We start from the raw sequence: 26,444 nt of genomic DNA, 5'->3' as shown, positions 1-26,444 counted from the left end.
CGAATCGATTTTAAGTCATCCAGGAAGAGAGAAAGAGAGACAGCGATGGATCCAAGTATTCTCCTACTCTTTCGTCTTCCAGGATGGTTTCGTCTTCTTTCGGCTGGTTCCAGGATGCTACGGGAAAACGCAATGGAGGCGCCTGGTGGTTGGCTCAAACGATCAAAGCACAGACGAGAGCTTTGCGAAACGGCAAAAGCCATCCTCACAACACGCACAATGTTGAAGGCAATCTTTCCTTCTGTGTTTCGTCCAAGAGCTGGCTGAACAACGCCAGAGCAACGATGCAGCGTGCCGAAATTTCTTTCGTTCAACGTGTGTCAGGTAACACGTGCAGACCAGCGATCTGACGGATACCCTTTATGAAACACTGGGCTCAGCGCTTTTAACTAAAACACATATTCCTTCGTGATATCATGAAAGTTGTATTCGAAAAGAACTTTACAACAATTAATGCATTATGTTTACCTTCAGCTATCGTTTGCTAACGAAGGATTTGCAATCGCGGTCGGGTCCAAGGAAAAACACAAGTAAACATGCTCTGATCGACCTAATCGAATCGATGCGAGTACAGTCGAATCTTAGGGAGCTAGGTTTTGTTTTGTTTAGTTTCATAACTACAATAGTCCGCTTAACCTAATCGTACATGTTTTATAACGTTGTTTGTCTACTTAATCGTATAGCTAAAAACCATAAAAACTAGCTGCCAGGCTTGTTTTGGTGACGTTCTCGAACGGTGTTAACTTCCAACCGGATCCGGTTATTTCTGATAGCAGCTCAACAGTACACAGAATCTCCCCTTCAACTCTGTAGCTTATGAAAACAATTCGATTGCACTCGTAGCTTATGCGTCATATTGTGTTAGCATTTGTGTATATATCTTCGGACAGATATAAGAACATTGTTTAATTTATCTGTGCACTACAATACGGTTCCTAATCTACGCATGGCATCTTTCACAGTCAAGTCAATGAGACATCGTCGTCATCGAAGATAACGAGATGCTAAAGCATCGTCTCCCCGCGTAGCGTCGAAATAATTTCCATCGTTTCATTATGCTACGTCGTATCAATCATCTAAAGAGCAGCCAGCTGTGAGTTTTGTCGTAGTGACGTAGGCAGATCGCTTTCCGGAACATCCATTGCGGGTGCGCTGGCTTTGGTAACTCTTCACGGTCCGCACCAGCATCGTGCCGCCTGCTGACAAACGGACGGAATGAATTTGTTTAATGTGCATGTGTGGGGTCGATGAGAAGTGTAAAGATTCGGAGTTTAGATAAATTTAAAGCATTTCTGTTTGTCATGCGGGATGCGCGTTTTAAATAGGATCGAGTCCGCCCGGTACTGCGTGTTCAGCAGCGGTGTATAGCCAAAGACCTGTGAGAAGAAACAAGCAAACAAGAGAACATTATAATAAAAAATAAATATAAATAATATTTTGAGCTTTTGCTGTGATAATATTTTGAATTGTACTAAAACAAAATCTGACAGTATTTTGTAAATGACGTGTTAGATTCAGATGTTGTTCATTAATCTGCTCTAGCAAGCCGCGCAGAAACAAACTGTCAAACTTATTCATAACGACTTGAACCAATTTCCATCGCAGGCTTTGCACGGAGGCTTGAACTCAAAAACTGAAGAATCGCATCGACAGTATGGATCCCGTAACACCAGTTCGACAGGAAGCGCGACTTGAAAAGAAAGCCTCAAAAAGGAAACCATTTCCAAACAGCCTCAATGAGCCGACACTGACGACCGTCTTGGAGCTACACTCGAAACAAATTGGTCCCAAGAATCTGAACGATCCGTCCACGACGCTGGACGAAAAAGAGATGGCGCGGAAAAACCAGATCGTGCTGGAACTCAAATCAGAAAGTGGGCCTTGCATAGGTAATCCCAAATTAAAGGTGAAGCACATTGAATCCGACCAAGGCTGTTCTTCTAAGAAAAGCAAGGTGACCGACTGTCGTCCATCTACGTCCCGAGCCGTGATGGCCGATGAAGGCTTGGATCGGGAGCAGTATGATTTTTACTCATAACTTTAAATCTGCAATAAACTTAGCTCCACTTTGTCAATAGAATGCGCTTACCTTTGTAAAGAAATTGATGCACTTGTGGCGTTCCTGGAAGTGAGTATCGTCCTCGCTGAGCGAAACCGGACAACCTGGACACCGAAACGTCCACCGGGAGGTCACCTTGACCGGTGGTTTGCGCGTTACGTGCGACACAAGGAAATTCATTGCAATGTCCTCGCAGTTCATGTACTCGTCCACCTTGTCGCGGATGGCCTGCGGCAGCGCGTATGTGTACAGGTAGGTGTAGTACTTGTGGATGAAAGCGGCCCCGGTCAGCACCATGCTCAGCTCGCAGCTGTAGTTTGAGTTGTAGTTCCACGAGTCGAGTGTGTTCACGTCCCACGCGTGGAAGCGCCCCGGGAAGCCGACCACCCGATCCCGGTGTTCACGCCACACCCGGAATCCGAACAGAATCTCGTCGTGCCGGAGATGCGCATCGTCATCCACCGACAGTACCGCTTCCGTTTCGATCGCATCGAACGGCAGGAAGCGATTGTTTAGGGAATTGCGTGGTGCCCGTACCACATGCACCGGCACCCCGATGTCGGGCCATCGCAAATCTTCCAGCGGTGGCTTCGGCGAGTTCCAAACGACGATCACCTTGTGAAGGTACGGCAATCCGTACAATCGTCCAAGGGAATCCATCAGCACCTGCTCCCGCTCGTACGTCAGGATGACGATCGTGAACTGTTCCCGCGGATAGTTACCGCCCAGCGATTCACCAAACTCCTTGCCGGCCCCACCGGCTCCCTTTCCGATCGGTCGGAAGCCCATGTGCGATCCCACGAATTTAGCATCCGATGGTAGGACCGGATCGAACGGTAGCTGCGGATAGAGCGCGAACGGATCGGCCCAATCATTCCACATTTCGCGCGATTGCATCAACGCCGCGGTATAGTTGCGTCGGAAGGCTGGACTCGGGTACGGTGGTTCGATCGGGCCGAGCGATTCTTCTGGTTCGCTGTCGATCACGGGATCTGATTTGAGCGGCACAAACGACGCGTTGAACACACTGTGCGCTACCACGGCTGGGACCGGTTTTGGTGGGATGCCCAGCCGATCGCGCAGGCTGGCGATGATCGTGTCGACGGTGGACTGCACCGAGCTGAGGTAACGCTCCCAGACGAGTCGTCCCTGCCGCCGCATCGTCAGCAGATCGGCGTCGGGGATGGCCCGCAACAGAAAGTGCAGCTCGGTGATGCGCGCTTTCGGCAGTGCGATCACCACTCGGCGCCATTCGATCGTTTCGGCGTAGGGAAGCGTCACTTGGTCACCACCGAGGATGAGTGGAATGGCTCCGGCCCGTAGGGCTTCGTAGAGCCGCGCCTGGAGCAACGTCGAGCTGACGGCTGTTCCGCTCGGCGCCAGCAGCAACGCAAATGTGGAATCCTTCAACACGGATTTGCGCGAATTATCCGTCCCACACAGTGACCAATCGCGCACGTTGGTCGGGTTTCGCTGTTCCGTGGCCGGCACACACTCAAACTGCAGCATAAAGTGATCCTGTGTTCGCCCCGATGACATGTCCTTCAGGTGCTCAATAATAAACTCATCGACGGTGTCCGATTCCGTGTCATCGTTGCCGTGCGCTGACATCGTTCCGTTCTGGCCATTCATCAACTCTCCCTGGAAGCTGAGTAAATACTTCCTGCGGGCCGGTAGCATCGGGACGCATTCCTGCCAAACGTCACCCCCCGGTGGTCCCAGGATTGGCGGCGCAATTAGATCGAACCCGGCACGGAACTGATTCTCCTCGAAACTCGACTGTACCAGCATCGCCCGACCGGTGTCGAGGTCAGCAGTGCCGCGTAAAATATTTCCGGCCCCGGTTCCGATCTCTCGACGCGCAAAGTTCAGCAGCACGTGGTTTCGACCATCGCCACCCCAATAGGGGAGCGACCGAAGGCGCGTAGTGTTCAAACTACCCATCTCCGCCGCAGACGATCGATCAGCCTGTGGCTGCGGTGCGCTGTAGCGATTGTTCTTCATCACCGCCTCGTGCTCCGGCAGGGCCTCACCGACCAGGACCAGAAAAACGCACGCCTTTTTCGGATCGGTCGTCAAGTGCGCATTATAGCCGAGCGTTTGCTTGATGGTAGTCTTGAGGAACCCATCGATATCGTACCCTGCGTTCACGACGGGTGCTGCATCTGGATCGTACAGGTACACCGGAAAGCCGGACGTCAGGCTGCACCGGGAATGATCGAAACAAGAGCTCATCTTACAGGCCCTTCTTTGCTCGCCTCCGGCCGGGCGAACCGCGGCCGGTAGGGAGTCCGAGAACAGGGCTTTCGGTAGAGCCAGTTCGGGTGTGTTGCGTAGGACCGCCTCCCGTTGCGCAACCTGTGCCTGCTCGACCGAAATCTTCAACCGATCCAGCTCCGTCTGCTGGCGGGCAAGCTCCTGTTTGAGTTCATCAATCTTCTGATTGTACAGTCCAATGTCGGACTGTAGCTTTTGACGGCGTGACTCGAGGTCACGCAGCTCAAGCGATACCGTGCCCTTAATGCGTAGCATCTCATCGATACGCAGCTTCAGATCCGCTGCCTTCAGAGGGCTGACCTCCTCGAACGTGTCGAGCTGAGACCGCGTCCGGTGGATGTCGTTATGCGGTACACCCGATTCGGCGCTCAGCAGCAGATGATAGAAGATGAACGGAACTGTCAGCAGGCAGATCGCCACCAGGCCCACGACCCGGTACAGCTTCATGTGCTTCAGCCAATACCACAGACTTCCATTCCCGGATACGCCACCGGCACCAATCAGCCCACCACTGCCGCCACCGACGAGAGCCTCGTAGTTGGTCATCGTTTTCGGTTGGTCGCGGTTATCCTTTCTGGCGCCGAGATAGGCTTACAGCATTTTGTTCTGGACCGTAGGATTGTGCTGAGACTGAATGCTTCCTTTTTCACTGGCGCAACCCACTGACGACACTATTCACAACTGACCGAAAACGCACATGGTGTCCCTAGATTCCGGACTTTCCTTAAATTCAGATTCCTTAAATCATGATTTTCACTAGCGATCAATTCGACAACGAAAATCCTTGTGGAAGTTTTGTTTTGCTCACTGACAGCACTGAGTGTTGACAAATAAAAGCAATCTAACAAAGAAGAAAAAGAAGAGAAAATGTCTAAAATATACATGGCTGGTTTTATTATTCTTTATTCTGAGGAAAGTGGTTGTGCTCATTAATTTACTTGCTTGTTTACTTCCTTACTTACTCATTAGCTATTGATGTTTAGTTCACTAAAATTATAATTTGGCTGAAAACTACAGTGGTCCTCCAGGCGATGGTTTACCGTCAAACGGTTGAGAAGGTGACGTTTGACACAAAAAGCCTTTTCGAATCGCGCAGCTTGTAATTTGAAATCCAAATTTTGACAGTTCGGGAAGTAACCAAGCAAACCGCAAAAGTGCTTTTCAACAGCGGAGGGTTTAAAACAATGCAACATTGGCTTACGATTTTTGTGGTATAGTGTTCGTTTTGCGTGTTTTTAAGTGTGTCGTATCGGGTTGGTCTGTAATATTGCAGCGAGAGACATTATGCTTCGTCCGCAAGTGGCTTTCGTTGAAGCTATTTCGTGCAGGCTTGGAACGATCTCAGTCGCCAACGCCCAAGTTAGCAGATGCTAAGCTGCCCTAGCGGAAACCAAAGGGGAAACCAAAAATCCAAGCAAAGGTCAAGAGAGAAGTATGGAAACGGAAGAGAATGCCGCTAATATGCGGTTCAATCAAGAGACGGCAAAACGCCTGCAGGACGAGCATCCGGAGCAGTTTGTGACGCTCGTGCGAATGCACCTGTCGTTTGTGTTGGATCTCAACACGGATACAGAGTAAGTGGTGCTGCGGGTGCGAGGTCCGTACCTTTACTTACGACACTTGACGGCACTCCCCTTCAGAAACGATCCCGTCGAGGTGGACAAACATAAGAACAAGAAATGGAAAGGGTTCCACAAGAAGGCCAAAGGATGTACCTCGGTGAAGGCGACGTCGCCCGAGACGGCAAAGACCACCCTGACCGCCGCAATCATCGACAACCTCCGGCAGCTGATTGCCTTCCTCGAACAGGAACACAGTAAGTGTCGATAGTTGATCCGCTGGCAAGACCCGTGTGATCATGTGCTTTTCTCTCTGCTTGTTAGACATCTCCCAGGAGGGCATATTTCGTAAAACGGGATCACTCACGCGCCAGAACGAGCTAAAAAACTTGCTCGTGCAGGGAAACGCACTGCACCTCGATCAGGGTGACTACACGGCACACGATTGTGCCAGTGTGCTGAAAAACTTCCTGTCCGAGCTCTCCGAACCGCTGCTGACCGAGTTGTACTATCCGGCGTACCGGCAGGTAGCGGAAAGCTTCACTACCAAAGAGAGTGAACCGGGCCGTGGGGAAGACTGGCTGCTGAATGCGCTCCAACTACTGTTACTGCTACTGCCCGAAGAGAACCATAGCCTGTTCCGATGCATCATCGATCTGCTGTACCAAACGGTCCAGCATCAAACGACCAACAAGATGTCGGCCGTAAACCTGGCTACACTCTTCACGCCTCACCTGATCTGCCCGCGGAAGCTCTCAGCCAATGCACTGCATGAAACGGCCTCTCAGATGTTCGCTATCATCGAGTTTATGATCAAAACCGGTGCCCGACTCTTTCACATTCCCACGAAACTGGCCACCGACATTCGGATGTACTTTGTGGAGCAGAAACGCCGCAAAACTATGTCCCCCGAGCATATCCTGAACGAATCGACAACCTCCGATTCGGTCGCCAACACGGTCTATACGTTCGTCGATCGGGAGAAGACGGCTGAGGCACACATCATGAACTCGACTGACACGGCTCTGGCCCAACTGTACGCTCACATCCAGAGTTTGCCGGAGTCGTCCAAAAAGAAGAAGCTGGTTAGCAAGTTTAATCGCCAGAACGGGTACGGAACACCGCTGCAGGTGCTGATGCTGCGCGAGAAGAATGGCACCGCCGGGTCTGGCGGTGCTGGGTCCGGGGGTAGCGTAGGGCCAAAGTATCCACGATCGTTCGGTGATTCCATCAAGCGGCACATTTTCCACAAGTCGCTAATGTCGCGAACCCCGAAACGATCGGGTGCCTCCGGTGGCACCCAAACGCCAACGCTCTTCCAGGTAAGCCATTATCGGGAGTCACGGGAAAGAAGGAACTCTTCAGCCTGTTGCGTGAATGTGTGCTATGTGGCATGTATTTTGTGTTCTCATCGTTCCTAACACCGTCCATAACGCATCTTTTAACACGAACACCATCAATCCACTAACTTTCTGAATTAACAGACACCTAACGGGAGCAGCTACCATGGCGCGAAACAGCGTATTCTCTTCCAGAGCCCGGCATCATCCTCTTCATCCAACAGCTCTCCGGTACCCTTGAAACGTTCTTCCGTACTTCCGGCCTCGTCACTACTATCCGGATCCGGAACTCCTGGATCGAAGCAAAAGTCCTTGAAAGTAGGCTCGGAAACTCGATCGCCGGTCATTGATGTGAGCCAACGGGATATTGAACAACAGACGAAAGACCACAAACGAAGGTCAACGGAAGTGACAGGATCGGCTACGACGACCACCCCATCATCCGCTATGCACACCGCAGCATCGGGCGACGAATCGCATACGGAGCGAAAACGCAGCCGCCTTGAGGGTGATCGTTCGGAGGAAGAGGAACGTCCCCGATCGGTGGCAGTGGTGCGTTTCGCCCCCGACGACGAAGCGAGCCAATATTCACCCTCCGTAGATGATGAGGATTTTGTCGAACGAGAAGACGACGATTTGAGTGCCGATAGTCTCAACGGCAACAATCACGACTATCGCAACACCGACGGCGATACTGAATCAACGGACGATGAAGAATTTTCGCCCGGATTGCTGCCGGATCGAGTGCTTAGCGACACCGAGGACGAGCGTTACGGACCATCGCCCATTCCTGGCTGTTCGTCAACACTCGGCGAAAGTCGCTCCCGGTATCGATCGGAACCGAATCTGAGTGCGATCGTTCACCGGAAACACTGCTATCGTGCGCTGCCCACAACCACCAATTTGCTCGTCGAAGAAGGCGACGCAGACGATGGGCCATCAACGGCCGGAGGTTCTAAAACCGGTACCCCGTCGGTCACGGTCGGCAGCGCAACGAAGCAACGGAAAAATATCACCTTTTTTAAAAACAAACTAATCAAGGGTGTGTCGATGGGTAACCTGCGGTTTCCGTTCGGTAGCGATAGCAAATCGAACAAGAAAAACAACACACATCGGCGGTCGAGTGAAAGCGTGGATCGGTGCGACACGAAGGACGGAAGGCCGCCACGGTCGAGCTCTACGGTGGCAAATATTTACGACCGTTCGGCTGTATCTTTTTTTGCTACGAGCACCGGTATCGGTAGTTGCGATGGCTCGAGAGAAACTTTCCACGGCGCAGAGCTTCGCCGGCCCGGATGGTCGGGGATGCTTCGCAAAAGTGATCAGAACGATGCGCTGGAAGCAGCAACTGACCGTGGCGGGTGTCCGACGAGCTATCTAACAAGCACGCCCGGTCCGGCCACGCTCGATGGCCGCAACTCGATGTCGCCGATCACGAAGAGCACCCAGAGGATGCCAAAATCGATGCAGGTTTGTGAAGCATTGTACCACTTTCTCGCGCTTCATTTTCATCTTCGTGCCTCCTAATTCTCCTAATGTACAAAGTAACGCTTCTTTCTTCTGCTTCGCCGAATATTTGCACGTATCGCGTGGTTCCAAATCGATGGTGGCTGGTTTCGATGAAAATTTAGAACAAGAGCTGAAACGAATGGCATACCGAGAACGTTTCAAACGTTACGGTGTCCCATCACACTTTATCGCCCCTTTTTTTCCAGGAATCGATCATGACACCGCGTTCTCGCAAGCCGGTCATACTGTTGGCCACCCTGAACGGTGTGGATCAGCAGCAGCAGCAACAGTTGCTCTCAACTACGTGTGCCAGCTTTTCGAGTCTGCGTGAAGAGGACGAAGAGTCAGATCCGGAACCAATGATGGAACCGGCCGGATTACTGCTCTCAACAGGGCGCGTGGCTTCGCACGTTGATCAAAGCATCAAAAAGCTAATCAACGATACGGGTTTACCACCGATCGCCGACGAAATAGGACTGCCGCCGATACCATCTTCTGCGGCCCATTTCCTGAGCGGTGGTGATGCTCCGGAACCAGTTTCGTCATCCGACACGCTGACCACCAACTTTCGGTTAGTTGAATGTTGAATGAATGTTTCTGAGTTATATGGTCAATGTAAAAAGCTTTCCCCTCCACAGAGACTATCTGCTCAGCCGCAGTGTAATGCCCGAAAGTCCGACCGATCTGTCGTTCGCCACGCAGTCGGATGATTTTGAATCGTCGGCCGAAATGCTCGAACGGTTGAGTGAATCAAAGATGAGCGAAAGTTTGCTGCACTGTCTGGACGGTAACGCACCGGTTGAACCTGCTAATGGGCGGCCAGACGATGTTGCTGCCGTCACCCGTGGCCCAACGGCGGCCACGGAACCGAAAACTACGGAGCTCGAGTTGGACGAAACCGCTCTGTGAGGGGCTTTTAAGTATTTTTTTTAACGAGAAGAACAGATCATGAAATGTAACGCATTTGCAAGTATTAGTTTGAGTTAAAGACAAACCAATCAAAATTTGTATACATTTCCGATGAACCGCAACGGCGAAGGAAGGAACGTGTATCAAACAGGGACAGAAGCGGAACGCGGAAGTTCCGCTGCCAATCACGCGATCATCTAATCGGCCACCGTATAAAATGACCGATTCTTAATTGATAATAAACGTACATTTGAACAGTATGGCGATCACAACTGGTGTATGCTTTGCGGTTCGGTAGCAACAATAGTTGCTGGAAGATGATCATCTCCGATCGCATGAAAACAACGTGTTTTTCCTTTTAAATTACGTTCTTTTTTTAAAAAATAATAATGATTCACGTGTGTTATGTCTCGCTGTCGTGCGACTTGGCTCGCCTTAAAACTCGTCCTGTGCCATCTCCGAGTTCATGTTTAATCCTCGCTCCTTCAGTGCCTTCGCTACCAGGCGATGCTTTTCCTGGCGCGCTTCCTGCTCACGGCGTTGTGCATCCAAAATGTCGTCCACGGAAATTTCCCTCAGGGGTAAGTTGTTTTCCTTCTCGCGATCCTGTGAATAGGATACTCCGAAGCATTAGAAAACACCCAGAATCGGGGAAACGGCGGAAGTCTTACAATCTCTCCCAACAGAACCACGTTCTCGCCACGGATTATAAACACTCCTCGCTGGATGTCGCCGTACTCGTTGCCGACGTGTATCCGCTCGATCGTACGGTGCAACACCAAGTTGGCGAACTGGTCAACGCTGCGCAGATAACCAATCAGTGTGCGCCCGTCGTGAAGCAGAACCATAAGCTTTTCTGTTCGTTTGGAAAGAAAAACGCCGATCAGTTCCCGAGGTGGAGGCAACGATTTTCGTTCACTTTACTTACTGTCCACCTCATCCAGCATATGAGCGGTCCCGAACAATGGGTTATCCATTGGGAGGCGATTAGAAACCGGAACCGGTTGGAGGCCACTGATTCTGTAGAAAAATTGCAGGGATTACTAATATTAAAAGCACAGAAATGTTACAATCGGCAATCGATTAAATGGTGCCTGAAAACGATGTAAACAATCAGCCACAGAATGTAAACAAACCAGTGACGTGCCGTTTCAGCGGCGGAATGGAAAAGGCCTTTCTGAACAGCGAACATTTCCTCTTCTTGGCGAGCATTTTTGAGAAGAGAAAGAGTTTTTTTTATTTTAAAACACGTAAATTAGAACATCATATTCAGTGTATATTTTTTACCGATTCTGCGAAACAAAGAAAAAAGTAAGGTGCCCTTTCCAAAGGTTGTAGTTTTTCCACCAGGCACACAGCTGACAGCTGACGCGATGAACAGAAACACTCTTTGCGGTCGGAAAAGCAAAGAAAGCAAATCGTCATTCTCCTGAACGATATTCTCGTCGTCGGTGCGTTAATTTTTCGGGTTGTTTGGAGATGGAAATTTTTCCCCGTTCGACGGTCATCGCAAATACAGTTTCACCATCACGTTTCGCTGATTTCCGGCAAAAGCAGATCCGGTAAAAGTTTCCCTATTTACGGACGAGCAAGTGCGAGCCAAACAACCATAGGTGTGTGCATCGCTTGCGACCAAAATTTCCTGTAACTAAAGCGGAATTTCCCCGATCCGAATCGTTCGCAACGCCGCAGTTGTTATCCAGTGCCTCCAGTGAAGCAGCATTTTCGTCCTGCCAACCCTTCAGCTCGACCAACAATCGCTAACGTTTACGTGGATCTTCTAAGGCCGCCACCATGAGCGCTTTGCTGCGGTCCCGGAGTCAGCTGTTCGGGATGAACCACTACTGCCGGAACGTGCACCGTAAGTATAGAACCCTGGTTTTTGGAGGCTCCAACCGCGTGTGGCCGCGAGAGTGGCCCGGCGGAGATAATCGCCTGGGACCGATTGGTAGATTACCATACGCGCGCGTTTACGTAATGCAACAACGCGCAGTGAAGAGTGAAACATTATCGCTACACGAAGAAAAGGGTGGCCAATTTCAGGGGTGGTTATATTTCGATTTCTTGCAACTGTGTCGAGCCGTACCGACAGAAACCCGCTGGTCTCAAGGCCAAGTTCAGACCGACTTGACACGAGCTGTTCGAGCATCGGTTTACGAACGCCGCGTGTAATCGCATTTGCATCGTGTGTACTTTGGCCACCCTTGGCCACCGAAAAGCACGCTGCTTGACCCACGTTGTAAGGGATTACCAACGACCGCTATCGAAGTGCGTCTTGAAACGCAAATTATCAGCGGAACTAGAATATTTCATCGTGCGTAAGCCGGCGGGGATCGGAGTGAGTCAAAAATGGTGGGGATGATGTAATTTGCGTGTTTCTCTTCTAGCGGCAGCGCTAGAAAGTAAACAGCTTCGACCAGATTCCCGGGGCCGGATCGATTTCGTCAAACCGGTTGCACGGAAACGGCTTCTAATCATCGCGTAGCGGCGGAGATCGCGTGTTAAGCGTGATCGCGCACGATCACCAGCACGATCTCGCACATCGGACAATTGCAAGCATCAATCGTGACTATATACGATCGGACGACAAAGAAGAAACGCATTTGTTTTGCTTTGCGTTAACATACTTGCTTTCTTGCGTGTCCAACGGAATGGCTATCATCGTATGGCACTTCCAAAGGGAACGTTTCATCATTTGTATGAGCTACGATGGGTAATGACATGTTTTATTTGTTCATTTTTATTCTTAGCCAAAGACCGCCACTGATCATTCATCGTTCCGGCCCGGTCGATAGGAAAAGAACCTATTGATCAAGTGCCAACCAAGCTCGGCTTTGAATGACAACGAAACCCATCGTCTTGTATCGATTGATCGTGTGCCTCGCAGAAATGGTGTGGCTGTTTCTTTACAAGATCGCTTGCGGAACGACGCGGATCTGATCCGGTTTTTCTTTTTCACCCACTTTCGCAAGTGGCAGGCGAAACGTTTTCCCATCGTTTGAGACAATCAGCTGCTCGTTGTCCCACAATCGTGCATCGCGAGGCCTGGCACCGTTTCACACACAAAGACGTCGCAACGGCCACTTGCGCGTGCGCTCCGCGATTCGCAGTCGCGGCTACAGCATCCAATGGAGAAGGGCACGGACGCACCAACACTAAACCCTGCCGCCTTCGGTCAGCTGTCGGTTCACTTGTATGTGTGTCCTCCCTGCGAAGACCACGGTTTTGTCGCGTGCTTTCCACCCTTTCCGAGAGAGGCCCGTGCCTAGCATTATCCCTGACCTTCGGCGTGCGGTTCGATTATGTGGTGCGATCGGAGTGTACATTGTATGCTCCGTTGATCATCATACGATCGCCCCCCGCTAGGCTAGGGTGTGCGTGCCTCAGATCGGCCAGTTGCTTGCTATTATGCTCGCCACAATTACCCATAAAATCACCACCGACCGACAGCTTCCGCTTCAGTTCGTTGAACCTTTGACCCAGATGACGGCGGCCAACGTCAAAAAGGTCATTAGTCTTTGGATTGACAGTCTCGGCGCACAAATGACTCTGAGAACTTTCTTCTCGGCGCTGTGGTCTTGAGGCGACCCCCGAAAACGTTCGTTGCGTTTGAAGTCAGCGAAGTGCTAACTGGGACGGGACGAATGTAAAGTCGCGTGAGAAAATCCGAAGATGGTTTGTTTTATTTTTCGCACTCGATCCATAACACGGTGAACACGGTTTTGGTCGGAAAAGTTCGGGGCTGTTGAGCCAGTTTCTCTCAGCTGATGATCGGAGGTCGTGGGTTTTGGACACGATATGACGTACTATGGCCAAGAATAACCAGACCGTCGACGGGCATTCGTTATCTCGCGTTGTTGTGCAGGTGTGTAGACCACCAAGTGTTGATAACGCTACGTTTGGCCACGCTAAGTTGCATTGAAACATTTCCGATTGTAGTTTATTTTTTTGTTAATTCACACTGAGAGCAAATAAAATTTAATGTGATTTTCAAATGGGTTCAATCGAGACGCAATTGTTTCTACGTGCAAAAAATCACCTTTCTACGTGCTTGCTTAACTAACTTGGTCGGCATTTTTATCGGTCGGCAGACGGGATTTATGTAGTTGAAGACGGGCCTACAAAGTGATGCGTAAAGATTGAAGCAAACTTGGTGCTTGGTCAGTTTGGCCAGGAAGTTTGCTCTCAATGTAAACAACATGAGCTTCCTTCTAGAAGCAGCTTACACAGCGTCTATCGATAGTTGCCCGGAATGGTATTGAGGAAACCCACAACTGCCAATCGTTACACGGCGCATTCGGACCGCATTCCTCAGTACTCGGCATCCCATGCCGCGGTTGTTCTGAGGAAAATATAAATATAAGTAACTCAGGCGGTAAGAGAGCGAAACTAGCGATCACCGCCAGCGACCGCACAGGTCCGGCCGACTGACTGTCTAGTCGTGACGGAAGCAGTGACCGGTCGGCGACCAGTCGCGCCACAGTAAGCAATCGCGGTGGGGTTTCTGGGTGTGTTGTCCCAGTGCACGATCATCTTCGTTCCGTTTGTGTCTGAGTGTTTTGGTTTTTTGCACTCCAAATAGAAAACCAATACACTGCCCTCGACCGCGACGATTGTGTGCAAATAAAAGTCCTCTCGGTGGACTTTCATCGGTACCGTGATCAGTTTGACTTTACGCCGCACTTTCACTGGTCGGTCAGCCCGTGTGAGGTCCGTAGGGTGTGGGAATCTGGATCGAACAGGAATCGAAGTGTTGTCCGTTTTACAGTGCAGCGTCCGAAATGATGGCATTGCTCTTTCTCGGCCATTTTGCCGTCCCGGTGCATCTGGGTAAGAGTGTTCGACGATCGCGTAATGCTTGATGCCCCGCGTGGAGTGACTAAGTTGTACGCGATTGACACATCCATTTAAAATAGTTTTCAATCGCGTTATTCAATTATCTAACTCTTTCTGTCTGTGTCTTGCTCTTTTAGCTCACGCACGGATTCGGTTCGCAAGCTTTCGCACGAAACGGCCAATCGGCATCATAAGTGCACAGTACGATGGGGTGTTTTTGTCGAACAGCGGTCTCGGAGGCAGCAACAGCACTGGCCGAGGCACGAGTCAGCGAGCGGCTAGTCTGACTACTTTTGTGCCCCTATTCGATGCCCTCGGATATGCCGGCAATCCGGCCGGCATTCGTTGCATTTCCACCACCAGCTGGTTGCTAGAGCAACCTTCCTCCAAGGTCGAGGTCACGGTACAAACACTGAAAAAGACGCAGAAAGAGAAGGAGAAAGAACAGCAGCAGCAACAGACACATACTGCCACAGCCACCACAACTGCAAACAATGCCGTGGCCGGCACTGCAAAGGTTATTGCCGATGGCGGGCAAACCTCGGCTGCGGATAAAAGTGGTGCTCCGCAGGCGACCACTACCCAAGGAGCTGCCGTGGTAGCCACCGCTCCGGTCGTAAAGAAAACCCTGCAGCAACGGATCTGGGCTGAGCTTGTCCACTACTACCATGGTTTCCGGTTGTTGTTCATCGACATCAACATTAGCCGGAAGCTGTTGTGGCGGGTGCTGAACGGTAAAACACTGACACGGCGAGAACATCGACTACTCATTCGGACCACCTCCGATTTGTTCCGGCTCGTACCGTTCTCGGTGTTCATTATCGTGCCCTTCATGGAGCTGCTGCTACCGATAGCGATCAAGCTGTTCCCCGGGATGCTACCATCCACCTTCCAGACGGCAACCGAGCGCGAAGACAAGATCAAGCAGAACCTCAAGGTGAAGTTGGAAATGGCCAAGTTCTTACAGAAAACGCTCGACGACATGTCCGTCCAGAACAAGGAGCACCGGTCGCAGGCGGCAAAAGATTTTAGCGAGTTTTTCTCCCGCGTCCGCACATCGGAAACGTTCACGATCTCGAACGAGGAGATGCTCAAGTTCTCCAAGCTGTTCGAGGATGAAATCACGCTCGATTCCCTAACTCGCCAGCAGCTGCAGGCCCTATGTAGAGTGCTAGAGGTGTCCCCGATCGGCACATCCAACTTGTTGCGCTTTCAACTGCGGCTCAAGCTGCGCAATCTGGCCGCAGACGATCGGACCATCCAGAAGGAGGGTATTGAGTCGTTGAACCTGTCGGAGCTGCAGGGTGCTTGCCGGGCGCGCGGAATGCGAGCCTACGGTGCGTCCGAGGAGCGCCTCAAGTCGCAGTTGCAAGAGTGGATAAATCTCAGCCTGAACGAGAAGGTGCCACCGTCGCTGCTGCTGCTATCGCGCGCCCTTATGCTGCCGGAACACACAACCACGGGCGACAAGCTGAAGGCCACCATTTCGTCACTGCCCGATTCGGTCGCCACCGTTACAAAGGCGGCTATTGGTGAGCGGGAGGGCAAGATCGACAACAAGACCAAGATCGAGGTCATCAAGGAGGAGGAACGCCGGATCCGGGAAGAGCGCGAGGAGGAGAAGGAAAAGCAAAAGGAAAGCGAGCAACTGGTCGATGGTGCTCCTGTGCTGACGGCGGACGCTGTAAAGGAGGAAGCGCCGGGCGTCGTCGAAGCGCAGAAACCGGTCGCAGATATCATCTTTGCCCCGGCACCGGCTCAAAAGGTCGTGCTCGATCAGCTGCCACCACAGCCGCACACGGTCGTCGAGGAGCTTTCGAGCAAGGATCTGGAAGCCCTGGAGGATGCCCTCGACTCGCTGGCCAAGCACAAGAAAACGCTGCTCGTGGAAAAGGAGGAAATACGGGACCTGAAAGAGGAGATCGCCGACTACCAGGAGGATGTGCAGGAGCTGCAAGAGGTTGTACTGCGGAAAACCGATCGGGATCCATTTTTCGAGAAGTACGATGATCGAATCAAACACCAATCTTTTTGCAGGTTGTGACGGCTGCCAAGAATCCGGACGAAGTGCAGGTGCGAGAGTCGCGTGCGGCCAAGCTGCTCTTCCGGAAGGTGAACTCGATGATCAACAAAATGGACACGGTGCTGACGGATCTCGAACGCCAGGAGCAGCAGCTTAAGGAGCAGGTGCGAGTGCAGGCGGAGCAGAGCGCCGATGTACAGGCACCACCGGTGGCGGCCAGCGAAGAGCTGGTGCGGATAGACGAGCTTATGTCCGCCATCAAGAAGGTACATCGCCACAGCGAGACACGTTCCCGCTTTTTCGTCTCATTTCACATTTCCCTATCAAACACCAAATGCAGATCAAAAACGTGACGGACGATTCGAGGTTGGATCAAATTTCCAAGATCCTTGGCAAAATCGACGGCGATCAGGATGGCCAGATCAAGGTGGAGGATGTGTTAAAGGTAAGGCAGGGCTCTGGAGTTGTTTGCCGCCGGCCCCGGTGAGGTCATAAGCTACCATATTAACTAAACGCCTTTTTGTTTTGCCCACGCAAAGGTGATCGAAACGATAGGCAAGGAGAACGTTAAGCTGAGCGCCAAACAGGTGGACGAGCTGATCGACCTGCTGGACAAGGAAGAGGTGCTTGAGGCGGAGGACAAAATCGAGAAGGCGCTCACCAAGAGCCTGGAAGCCAAAGAGAAGCTGCTGGAGCAGAAGGAGAAGGAAAAGGAGAAGCTGCTGGAGCTGACGGACAAGGCGACGGATTTGAGCTCCCTAGCTCCGCCACCACCCTCTTCGAATCAGGTCAGTTTGGATGCTATCCCATCAACGCCACCACTGTCACCACCACCACCACCACCACCACCACCATCGCCTTCGCCGACGACGAAGTCAAATCCTCCGAAATGAGGACGAAACGACGATAGATCATGATCTCCGGGGCTCATCTTCAAGGCGCCCGTTTTCCTTTGCTTTCGACTGTTGTCTTACTCTCCGACGTCCCCACATCCCACTTCCTCCGCAGCAATCGAACGAAGACGACCACGTCACGACCGTCATCGACGCGGACGCACTCCAGAAAGTGGTCGAAGAGCGGAAGAAAAACGCCAGTATTAATGGACCAGCAGCGGCGAACGAAGCAGCAGCAGCGACGACGGCGTCGACGGGAGGCCCAGTGAACGTGCCGCCAGCGACGGTCCGAACAGATACCGGCGGGATCAGTGGCCCAAAGGACAAAATGATTTAAATTTCGTAACTGCCTCCTTTCTGTTTGTCTACCTGTGTCCACTTCCTTCCTCGTTCCCGTTGGCCGTTCGTAGTCTTCTTCATTCCATTTTCCTTGCAGAATGCGATTTATTATGTTTTTGAAATTGGCCCTCACGGTGGCGCTGAACTGGGCGGCACGTCCTGAGTAAAGAACGGTGTTGCCGGGGGACGGTGTTGCTCCCGAATTCGAGCGAGTTGCTAATGTCAATATGATAAATTCTGCATCTTAAATAAGCCAACGTACTCCCGGTTTCTTCTACTGGCTAGTGACTCCGCGTGTCCTTCCGTGTTAGCTTTGCTTGCCGAACGATCCGTAGTTACCTTTTCCCTGTGAACGCCCCAATAGTACACTGTCCACCATCCATCGGCCGTTGTGTTAGCGGCGAAAATATGTGTCCAGCCCACGTGCAGAGGATGCACGGGGTTAGAATGAATTTGGGCGTTCGCCTATTACACGGTGCTGTGCAAAGTGAAGCTTAAAAAGCGGAACTATAGAGTGCGGCGCTTAAACTGCGAGAGCGACCGAAACGAACGAACGCATAAATAAGCCTATTGTACAATAAAGAGAAGAGATAATTTATTACAAACGTTCCACGCGAGTTTGGGTTTCGAAAGAATCTATTCTGAATACTGCAAAGACTCTAAGACCCGATTGGAAGAACCATATGCTTTTCTGATTCTCGTGTGATTTTTCCCTCAGAACTACACATCTTTCGGTTTAATTCTAAAATTTTAAATTTTAGCTGAGACGCAAACCAACGCACTTTTAGTACAGCGAGTGGGTTTGACGTTCAAAACAAACAGCGTCCATATTTGAAATATCTATATCGGTGGCTTGCACTTCATTCGATCGCCTTCTTTCGGCAAAATCGCTTGTGACGCGATAATGTTTCGTGACGCTCTGTTCAGCCTTTTACTGGCCCTATCGTTCTCGGGTGGCCTTCTACTTCCGTCGGACGATACGGTATCTTGCCGGCTAGAGCACGGTGAACCAGTCGATTGGTAAGATCTTCACCTTCGCGTCGTCACATGCAGTTCACACTCTTCCTACCCGGAATTCCCCAGGTTCTACCTCTATAAGTTGCCGAAGGAACCCTCTGAAAATGGGTCCACGTCGAATGGGTTGCGATACGTGTACGTTTCTTCGGCCGACGATTCACGAGGGATCCTCCGCTGGAACGAACCACGGTTCACCGTGGATCACCCTGCGAGCGTGCCGGGAAGTACGATCAATCCCGCACTTGCCAACGCATCGTCGCTCCTTACGATCCTCTACAATGATGAACCCTCGAACGGGCCGACCGATTTCGAGCGTGGCCACACCAAGGGAGTGCTCAGTACGGACGGACGCACCGGGTTCTGGCTGATACACTCGGTGCCAAAGTATCCACCGGAAATCGGCACCGGCTACGGGTACCCGCACACCGGCCAATTGTACGGCCAAAGTTTCCTGTGCATCACGCTCGATGCGTCCCAGTTGGAAACCGTCGGACAGCAGCTGGTCCAGAATGAAGTGACCGTATACTCGTCGCGCGTACCGGCCGCCTTGGCCGAGCAGTTCCCGTCGCTTTCGAAAGCGGCCCAGATGCTGCCCGTCGACCGATCGGGGCCATTCTACAGCCAGCAGATGATACGGTCGCGCGGTGGAGTTGAGTTTGTCACGTTCGCCAAGAGCCGCCAGTTTCAGAAGGAACTGTACGCCGATTGGATTGCTCCGGCCCTGGACGTGGGATTGCTGGTGGAGAGCTGGCAGCACGGGGCCGGTAACTTGCCGAGCGACTGTGGCCGCGACCGGCGGCACAGTGTGTTAAACGTTCGGGAAGTGGTGATCGGGGCCAGCGAGCGTTTCGCAACGCTCAAGGATCACTCGAAGTGGGCTGTCGATATGACGGCCGCCAGTCGGTGGGTATGCGTCGGGGACATTAATCGGCAGGAGCATCAGAAGCAGCGCGGCGGTGGAAGTGTGTGCCGGATGTCGAAGCCAGTAGCCGGCCTGTACCGGGCGATGGTCGGAAGTGTTGAACCGTGCCCGAAAGAGCTTGGGGTATGATTGGTTTCGGAGCCAATCCGCGGAGTGAACCGCATGAAAGAAAGGAAAAGTGAAATAAAGTTTTTCATAGCGAATCGTAGTGTTTTTATACTTGTAGTGATTGAAGTTGGTGGATAAACCGAACCTACTGAACTGAAAAGTGTTGCGAACAATCGACGGCCAGGATCAGACGAACAACCATCCTCCAAAGGTATGTTTGATGTATATTGTTGCCTAATTTTACCTTTGTTTTTCTCGTTGCTTTAATTTTAAACACATTTTCAACATAACTCAACGTGATCGTTGAACCCTTTTCACGTGCCTTGGCCAATTTTCCGCTTGATACTCTTCACCAGCATGGTGGTGGCCACATCTTTTCGTTGCTTTTTCGCCCCCTCTCGCTGTTCGTCATCGTCCCGCGCATCGTTTTCGGCAAGCTGGCGCTTTTTCAGCTTGTGATCGATCAACCGTTCCATTCCCTTCGTTTTCTTAAACGACGGATTGGTCGGATCGATGTTGTACTCCGCCTTCGAGTAGATGGCCCCGAACCGGGTATCCTCCACATCCACCTCAAAGTTGTCCCCTCCGTTCGGCACCCCCCGTGCACTGCGTTGCTCCTCGATCTCTCGTTTGCTTTTCTTCAGCAAGCGGCGCCGTTTCGATTTAGAGACCGCCTTCAAGTCGATCTCGCGCTCCTGGATGGCGCGCAGATTGAAGTGTGCCCGATTATCGTCCCCATCGTCCAGCAGCAGCTCCAGTTCGGCCTGACGCCGTGCCTCTTCGGCCGCTTCCCGTTCCTCTCGTTCTTTCGTCCGTCGCAAAGCCTCGGGATCCTTCTTTTTGCCCTTCTGCTTCGGTCCACCAAATTCCTTCTCGTCGAAGGCACTGGCAAAGAATGGATCGTTCAGGTCGACGCCGTACGGGAGATCGTCTTCCGAGTCGCTGCTAGAGCCGGCGTCGGACTGTTCGCCATCGCTGCCCTCGACTAGTTCACCTCGTTTGCGGCGCTTCTTCAGCTCCTTCCGGCGTTTACTTTTTTCCTTCTTCTTTTGCAGAATCTTTTCGAACGGATTCACATCATCCGGCAGCGGGTTCTTCTTGTGGTCGGTCTCGCTGGATTGTCTCTCGTTTTCGGCTCCGTCGTCCCCATTCACCTTCCAAGTGAATTCCATCCCGATCTGATCTTCCTCGGCCGCTTGGTCCTTTTCCTTGATGTCACTCAGCAGGGCCTTGTATTTGGCAATCATGTCGCGTTTCTCTTTGCCACCGAGTGCTCCCGCATCATCGGAATCTTCGTCCTCATCATCCGGTTCGGGTGCCCGTAAGCGCAAAACGGATCGCTTCTGCCGCTTCTTTCCACTGGCACGGGTTTCATCTGCTTCTTCTTCGTCGCTGCTAGAACAGGCGACGTACTTCTTCAGTTCCGTTTCCGGCATCTGGGCCCACTTGCCATCTCGAAGCTTCTCGTTGAACTCCTTCCGTTCGAGATCGTTCTCGTCCCACGTGAGTTCGACCTTGGCCTGTTGAAGGGCCGATGTGTTGAAGATACGGGGCACGTACTTGCCCATATCCGGTAGCTCGGTGCAACTGTCCTTCGGTTCATCCTCGCCAAACTCCATATCGTCCGGGATAAACCGTAGGTCGATTTTGTTGGCCGTACTCTCATACTCGACGCCGTCGCACTCCTTGTAGATCTTGTCCGCCGTTTCGATCGAATCGCACTCCGCCACGGCGTAGTAGTACTTCAGCCGGTTCAGCTGATACTCCCGAAGCCGTTCCTTCTGTGCCTCCTCGTCATCCTCTTCTTCCTCTTCGGAATCGTCACGACGTACCGTGAGTTCTTGCGGTCCCCGCTCTTCTTCCTCCTTCATGCGTTCCTTGCCGAACTCAGAGGGGTAGATCTGTGGAAAACACATCGATTACGCACCGCACATTTTGTTTCGGGTCTCCGGTTCTTACCTTTACACTTTTTACCGACGATCCCGGGGGAAGGAACGACGTGAGAAGAACCATAATATCGACGGCCCGGATCCGGTCCCAGTCCATGTGGCAAACCGCTAGCCGATGCGAGGATTCTTCCGTGTGTTCCGCATCGGCATCCAGTTCTCCCCACACGTGCTCGATGAACACTTCATCTTCGTCTTCCTGTTCGTCGTCGTCGTCCGAGGAGCTGTCCTCCGAAGAGTCATCCGAGTGCAGTCGGCCTTCGCCGCGCCTAAAATCATCCGCAAACGTCCTCAGCCGATTCTTGACCTTCTCCGACAAGGCTGTCCCCTTTTCTTCTTTGGTCAACTGTAGCTCGTCACTGGAATCCGATTCGGCCTCCGATTCCTCTTCTCGCGCGTCCGTTCGTCCTTCCATCGCACGCTGCTCCCGTTCCCGTTCGCGTTCCTGTTCCTCCTCATCGGTGGCATCGTCCTCCAGCTCGTAGAACTTTCTCAGTTCGGCCGTTTCCGTGGGTCGCAGCTTTCGACCGTACTTGTCCACCTTGGCTTTAACGTTGAACCGTTCATCCTTGAACATGGACTTGAACCGGCTGTCGATTTGGACCTTCTTCTGCGACTTCGGTATCCCCCGGAAACGAGGATCGCTCACCAAATGGGCGAACCGTGCGTCGTCCCATATCTTACCACCAGCGGTCGAGGCTTCTGCTTTCGCCGGTGCCATCACCCCTTTGTTGTTGCTCGCCACTGGTTTCGATTTCTTATTCGATTCCTTCATTTCCTAACGGCGCGGCTGGAATACGAAACTAACGGCAAGTTCTTCGTCTGATCTTCATGGACCACAGTGGAATGGGCAGTCCAACACGGTTGTAAACAAAACGGCATGGTCTTTGCAGTGACAGTTTGACTGGTAACTTAGGTTTTGTTGATGAGCGCCCGAAGAAAATGTTACCGCGCATCGGTTGTGTACTAAAAGGTCGTATCAGACCGAGCAGGCCGATTGTTATCGTTCTACTTTTGCAATCTACGTTTTTCGGTTGGCTTATAAACTGAACGAGAATGTTAGATTGTTGTTGCTACAAACTCCAAAGTTTACTGCACAAAACTGCAACATGTTGGTTATGTTTTGCCCTACACATATGGCGTGACACTTTTCACCGGGTGTGTATTCGTGCTGTCTCTTTTCTACATGATGCAACCTCTTCCTTCCTCGCGGTAGTACCAACCCGTTTTGACAGCCGACTGGCCACCGCGATTCAGGCTCATCATGTAACGAGTTAAATGCGGTGATTTCGTGGTGTTTTTCCGGCGCTTTTGTTTGTTTCCTACACGCCGGGCAAATCGGGCTTTGTCGACGTCACTGCGCCGCAATGTTTCACATCTACCGCACGACGGTATTTCGCACGAAAAAAACAGCTGACTTTGGGCTCATTCGGAGGATACTTCAACCGGCCGCGGCTGCCGGCCGAACATCGCACAGTACCCTCCCATCCTCATGGCCGGTGCGGCATTGCAGTGGTAATGAATTGGTGTGGCCTCAGCGGAATTGCGAATTCTTAATTTAACACCTACTTTGATTGCAGCAAACGTTCGGCGAACGTTCGACGCGATGCTCAGTGCCCGCCGGGATGAGGCGAGACGTAGCATTCTGGTCCAAGTAAGCTCTGAGCGATCGTACGACGAGCTGCACCGGTACTGTTCACAGTTCGGCGAGATCACCACTTCACACCACTATCGGGTCGATGGGGACAGTGATGGTGATCTGCACTACATTTTGCTAGAATTTGGCAGCACGGCCGAAGCCGATGCCGCCGTGAAGTCGGGTGTGTTCAGTACCGAACGGCCAGGTGTTCGCGCTCGGTCCCTGTTTCTTTGGTTCCGCACGGGTCCTAAGCCTCGCCTTGTGGCCGGATCGGAGTCGCCACCGAGCAGACCGGTCCTGGCGCTAGTCGACGGTACGCGGTCGATTGATGAGCAGGAACTGAATGGATTGCTAGCGGCCGCCCTGTCCGTCGACGATCAGGTGTCGATCTTGCACCGCGTCACGAAGCTAAACGAACTCGGCAAACGGTTACGCTTCCTAGCGGTGCGGCAGCTTGAATCGTCGATCCAGGGGATGTTCCCGCAGGCCCTAGCCCACCCGTTCGGATCGTCCGTCAACGGGTACGGTCGAATGGGGTGTGATTTGGATGTGATCCTAGATTTGGACTCACGCTCGGGAGAACCACCCGATCGGAACTCGCGGCTCGTCTTCCACACCAAAGCGACCAACCCGAACGAACGGACACAGGTGCAGCGGCAGCTTGAGTCGATCGGTGACGTGCTGCAACTGTTTCTGCCGGGTGTCCACAGTGTCCGGCGAATTCTAAAGGCACGCGTCCCGATCGTCAAGTATCACCACGAGCATCTCGACCTCGAGATCGATCTCACAATGAATAATACGGCCGGCGTGTACATGTCGGAGTTGCTGTATCTCTTCGGCGAGCTGGATGATCGCGTGCGGCCCCTAACCTTTGCCGTTCGGCGCTGGGCACAGGCCGTTGGGCTGACCAACCACACGCCCGGTTATTGGATCACCAACTTTTCTCTCACCATGCTGGTCATGTTCTTTCTGCAGCAGACCAATGTGCCCGTCCTGCCATCGATCAATCGGCTCGTGCAGCTGAGTGCTGCCGCTGCGCAGACCGCGCCAGATTCCGTACCCGTCACCCGGTTCGGCCACGATGAGGAAACCGAATGGGCACACACGTTCCTCAAGAGTGCCACAATCTACGATGCGTTCCGGAGCCACAACACCGCCACACTTGAGCAGCTGTTGCAGCAGTTCTTCGAGTTTTACTCGCAGTTTGATTTTAATCAGCGCGCGATCAGTCTCAACCTTGGCGCCACGATCCTGAAGCCCGATCACAGCCCCATGTACATCGTGAACCCGCTCGAAACGGTGCTGAACGTGAGCAAAAACGTGAACCTCGAGGAAACGGAACTGTTCCGAATGCAGGTGCGAAATGCCGCCTGGTTGCTGGAGTCGCACGGAAAGGACACGGTCACCGAGGGCACCGCCGAGCCCTGGGGGCTGGTCAGTCTGTTCGGTTCGAAGCAACAGGAACGCATCACTCCGCAAATGTTCTTCACCAAGCGCATGCTGAACGTGAAGGACATCTTCGACGCGGTGCCGGCGGACGAGCAGAAGGATCTGGCCGCACGTCAGCTCCAAAATCCAGTCGTGAAAAGCCAAATCGCTGCTATACAGCGGGCGACAAAGTTGGAGATTGGCAAGCTAAATGCATCTGCAGGCGTTCGGAATCATGGCCCCGCCGGCAGTGCCCTGCCACGGGGGGCCACGATCGAGGGAACGGCTGTAAAGCTGAAGCGAAACACGAAGAGACACCGGTGAGAAAGGTGCGCCACCGCATGACACCGGCAATAGATAAAATAAACGTGAAATGATCGAGCCAAACCCTTTCTTTCCCCGGAAGTAACCAGTCTCCGATGATGTGCGTGTTTATTCGATCTATTTATTTCATACAATCGTGTGTTCGTACCGTTCACAGTAATCACTAAAAATCAACCACATGATGCTCTTGCTCGCTCCCTCTTAATACCGCCCTTTTTCGGTTTGGTCTCGTTTAAATCTCTTGAGTTTGATCCCTTCGCTAGGGATCCAAAGTTGTGTTCCAAAAATTATTACTTCCCCCTAAGTGTGCTCGAGACTACGTGAGTTCCGGTTAAGCCGCACCGGCTACAATACGCTGTTTCACACGTTGACACTGGATTTGCGCTAGCGACTGCTGCTGCCGCCGCCGGGATACCACTGGGAAGAAAGCACACGTAGCGCCATCGACAAGCGGATTTACGGATTGAATGCGTGCAATCTAAAAGGTGGCCAATTGGTGCCAACGGGCGGTGGTGTAGTGCTAGGTGGGCTTTTGTTTAGGGCCTTTACAGCACTCGTTTTAGTGGCGATATTTACAACTAAACCCCGGTGGAACGCACCGGCTGACTAAACTGGCTTCTTGACTGTCGCTTACGGCGGCACTTGAGTTTTGATGCCATTTTGCTAATGCTAATGTTAAAAGTGGAGCTGCGGCTAATGGATAACAGAAAACAAAAGTGGAGAGATCATTCTCTCCTTCTCTCTGTCTAACAAACCTTGCTGCGGGTGCTACCATCAATGACCGTTTATTATCATGAGTTTTGCTAATGCTACTTGTGTGTTGCTCGTCCTCTCTTATTATTAAAAAATCCTTAAACAAACCCAACTTACGCCGTTTATGTTTCGACAACAAACCAACACAGAAGGGAGGTGTGCGCGTGCACGGATTGGATATGATATACGTACGATGATGACTGACTGTGTGCTCGATCCTCCGGGAGGTGCTCCTCCTGGTGAAACACGATCGGGGTACGAATGCAACTTTTACGCTTGAGTTTGCTGAGAACCATTTACAACTTTCAACAACATGCGTCGAGAAAAAATCATAAAAATAGCCCCCCGGCTCCGAGTATCCAAAGCTTTTATATTATTTAAATCATGTTTTTTCCGATGCTCGTTTTTCACTACGCTACGCTAACAACGTACAAAGTAGAGCACACTGCTTCCAGTGCAGACTTCAATAAATGGGCTCGAAAAGGGTTTGTAATGTTTTTACTATAATCTCTCCATTCCACGCGTTCGTTACACCTTCGCTGTGCCGTACCGAATAGTCGGCG

General features: G+C 52.0%; 7 protein-coding genes across 7 annotated transcripts; 4 read left to right on the top strand and 3 right to left on the bottom strand.

The window, feature by feature from the left end:
* Window positions 1-418: 418 nt before the first annotated feature.
* Window positions 419-4,901, bottom strand: LOC131209739 (exostosin-3). Its single transcript, XM_058202871.1, has 2 exons — window positions 2,090-4,901; window positions 419-1,376 (listed from the first exon to the last, which is right to left on the bottom strand). The coding sequence occupies exons 1-2, from the start codon at window positions 4,880-4,882 to the stop codon at window positions 1,272-1,274; spliced, it is 2,898 nt and encodes a 965-aa protein (XP_058058854.1). The 5' UTR covers window positions 4,883-4,901; the 3' UTR covers window positions 419-1,271.
* Window positions 4,902-5,797: 896 nt separating this feature from the next.
* Window positions 5,798-9,854, top strand: LOC131207191 (uncharacterized). Its single transcript, XM_058199803.1, has 6 exons — window positions 5,798-5,910; window positions 5,977-6,152; window positions 6,220-7,217; window positions 7,380-8,705; window positions 8,951-9,315; window positions 9,383-9,854. The coding sequence occupies exons 1-6, from the start codon at window positions 5,798-5,800 to the stop codon at window positions 9,651-9,653; spliced, it is 3,249 nt and encodes a 1,082-aa protein (XP_058055786.1). The 3' UTR covers window positions 9,654-9,854.
* A 161-nt stretch (window positions 9,855-10,015) lies between these two features.
* Window positions 10,016-10,742, bottom strand: LOC131210606 (U6 snRNA-associated Sm-like protein LSm1). The gene is made up of 3 exons (XM_058203879.1): window positions 10,582-10,742; window positions 10,325-10,509; window positions 10,016-10,259 (listed from the first exon to the last, which is right to left on the bottom strand). The coding sequence occupies exons 1-3, from the start codon at window positions 10,628-10,630 to the stop codon at window positions 10,089-10,091; spliced, it is 405 nt and encodes a 134-aa protein (XP_058059862.1). The 5' UTR covers window positions 10,631-10,742; the 3' UTR covers window positions 10,016-10,088.
* Window positions 10,743-11,125: 383 nt separating this feature from the next.
* Window positions 11,126-18,328, top strand: LOC131212801 (mitochondrial proton/calcium exchanger protein). The gene is made up of 6 exons (XM_058206824.1): window positions 11,126-11,514; window positions 14,627-16,449; window positions 16,527-16,778; window positions 16,853-16,957; window positions 17,052-17,300; window positions 17,521-18,328. The coding sequence occupies exons 1-6, from the start codon at window positions 11,448-11,450 to the stop codon at window positions 17,740-17,742; spliced, it is 2,718 nt and encodes a 905-aa protein (XP_058062807.1). The 5' UTR covers window positions 11,126-11,447; the 3' UTR covers window positions 17,743-18,328.
* Window positions 18,329-18,635: 307 nt separating this feature from the next.
* Window positions 18,636-19,812, top strand: LOC131207190 (deoxyribonuclease-2-alpha). The gene is made up of 2 exons (XM_058199802.1): window positions 18,636-18,764; window positions 18,828-19,812. The coding sequence occupies exons 1-2, from the start codon at window positions 18,649-18,651 to the stop codon at window positions 19,810-19,812; spliced, it is 1,101 nt and encodes a 366-aa protein (XP_058055785.1). The 5' UTR covers window positions 18,636-18,648.
* Window positions 19,813-20,101: 289 nt separating this feature from the next.
* On the bottom strand, window positions 20,102-22,584 carry LOC131209581 (ESF1 homolog). The gene is made up of 2 exons (XM_058202678.1): window positions 21,751-22,584; window positions 20,102-21,692 (listed from the first exon to the last, which is right to left on the bottom strand). Exons 1-2 carry the CDS (start codon window positions 22,510-22,512, stop codon window positions 20,106-20,108), a joined length of 2,349 nt encoding a protein of 782 aa, XP_058058661.1. The 5' UTR covers window positions 22,513-22,584; the 3' UTR covers window positions 20,102-20,105.
* A 432-nt stretch (window positions 22,585-23,016) lies between these two features.
* LOC131209301 (poly(A) RNA polymerase, mitochondrial) lies at window positions 23,017-25,169 on the top strand. Its single transcript, XM_058202338.1, has 2 exons — window positions 23,017-23,252; window positions 23,318-25,169. Exons 1-2 carry the CDS (start codon window positions 23,105-23,107, stop codon window positions 25,126-25,128), a joined length of 1,959 nt encoding a protein of 652 aa, XP_058058321.1. The 5' UTR covers window positions 23,017-23,104; the 3' UTR covers window positions 25,129-25,169.
* Window positions 25,170-26,444: the final 1,275 nt, after the last annotated feature.

The sequence above is a fragment of the Anopheles bellator genome, chromosome 2 (assembly GCF_943735745.2).
Source record: "Anopheles bellator chromosome 2, idAnoBellAS_SP24_06.2, whole genome shotgun sequence".
Classification (NCBI taxonomy): domain Eukaryota; kingdom Metazoa; phylum Arthropoda; class Insecta; order Diptera; family Culicidae; genus Anopheles; species Anopheles bellator.
Note: the sequence above shows the minus strand (reverse complement) of the source record. Positions and strands in the feature narration are given on the sequence as shown.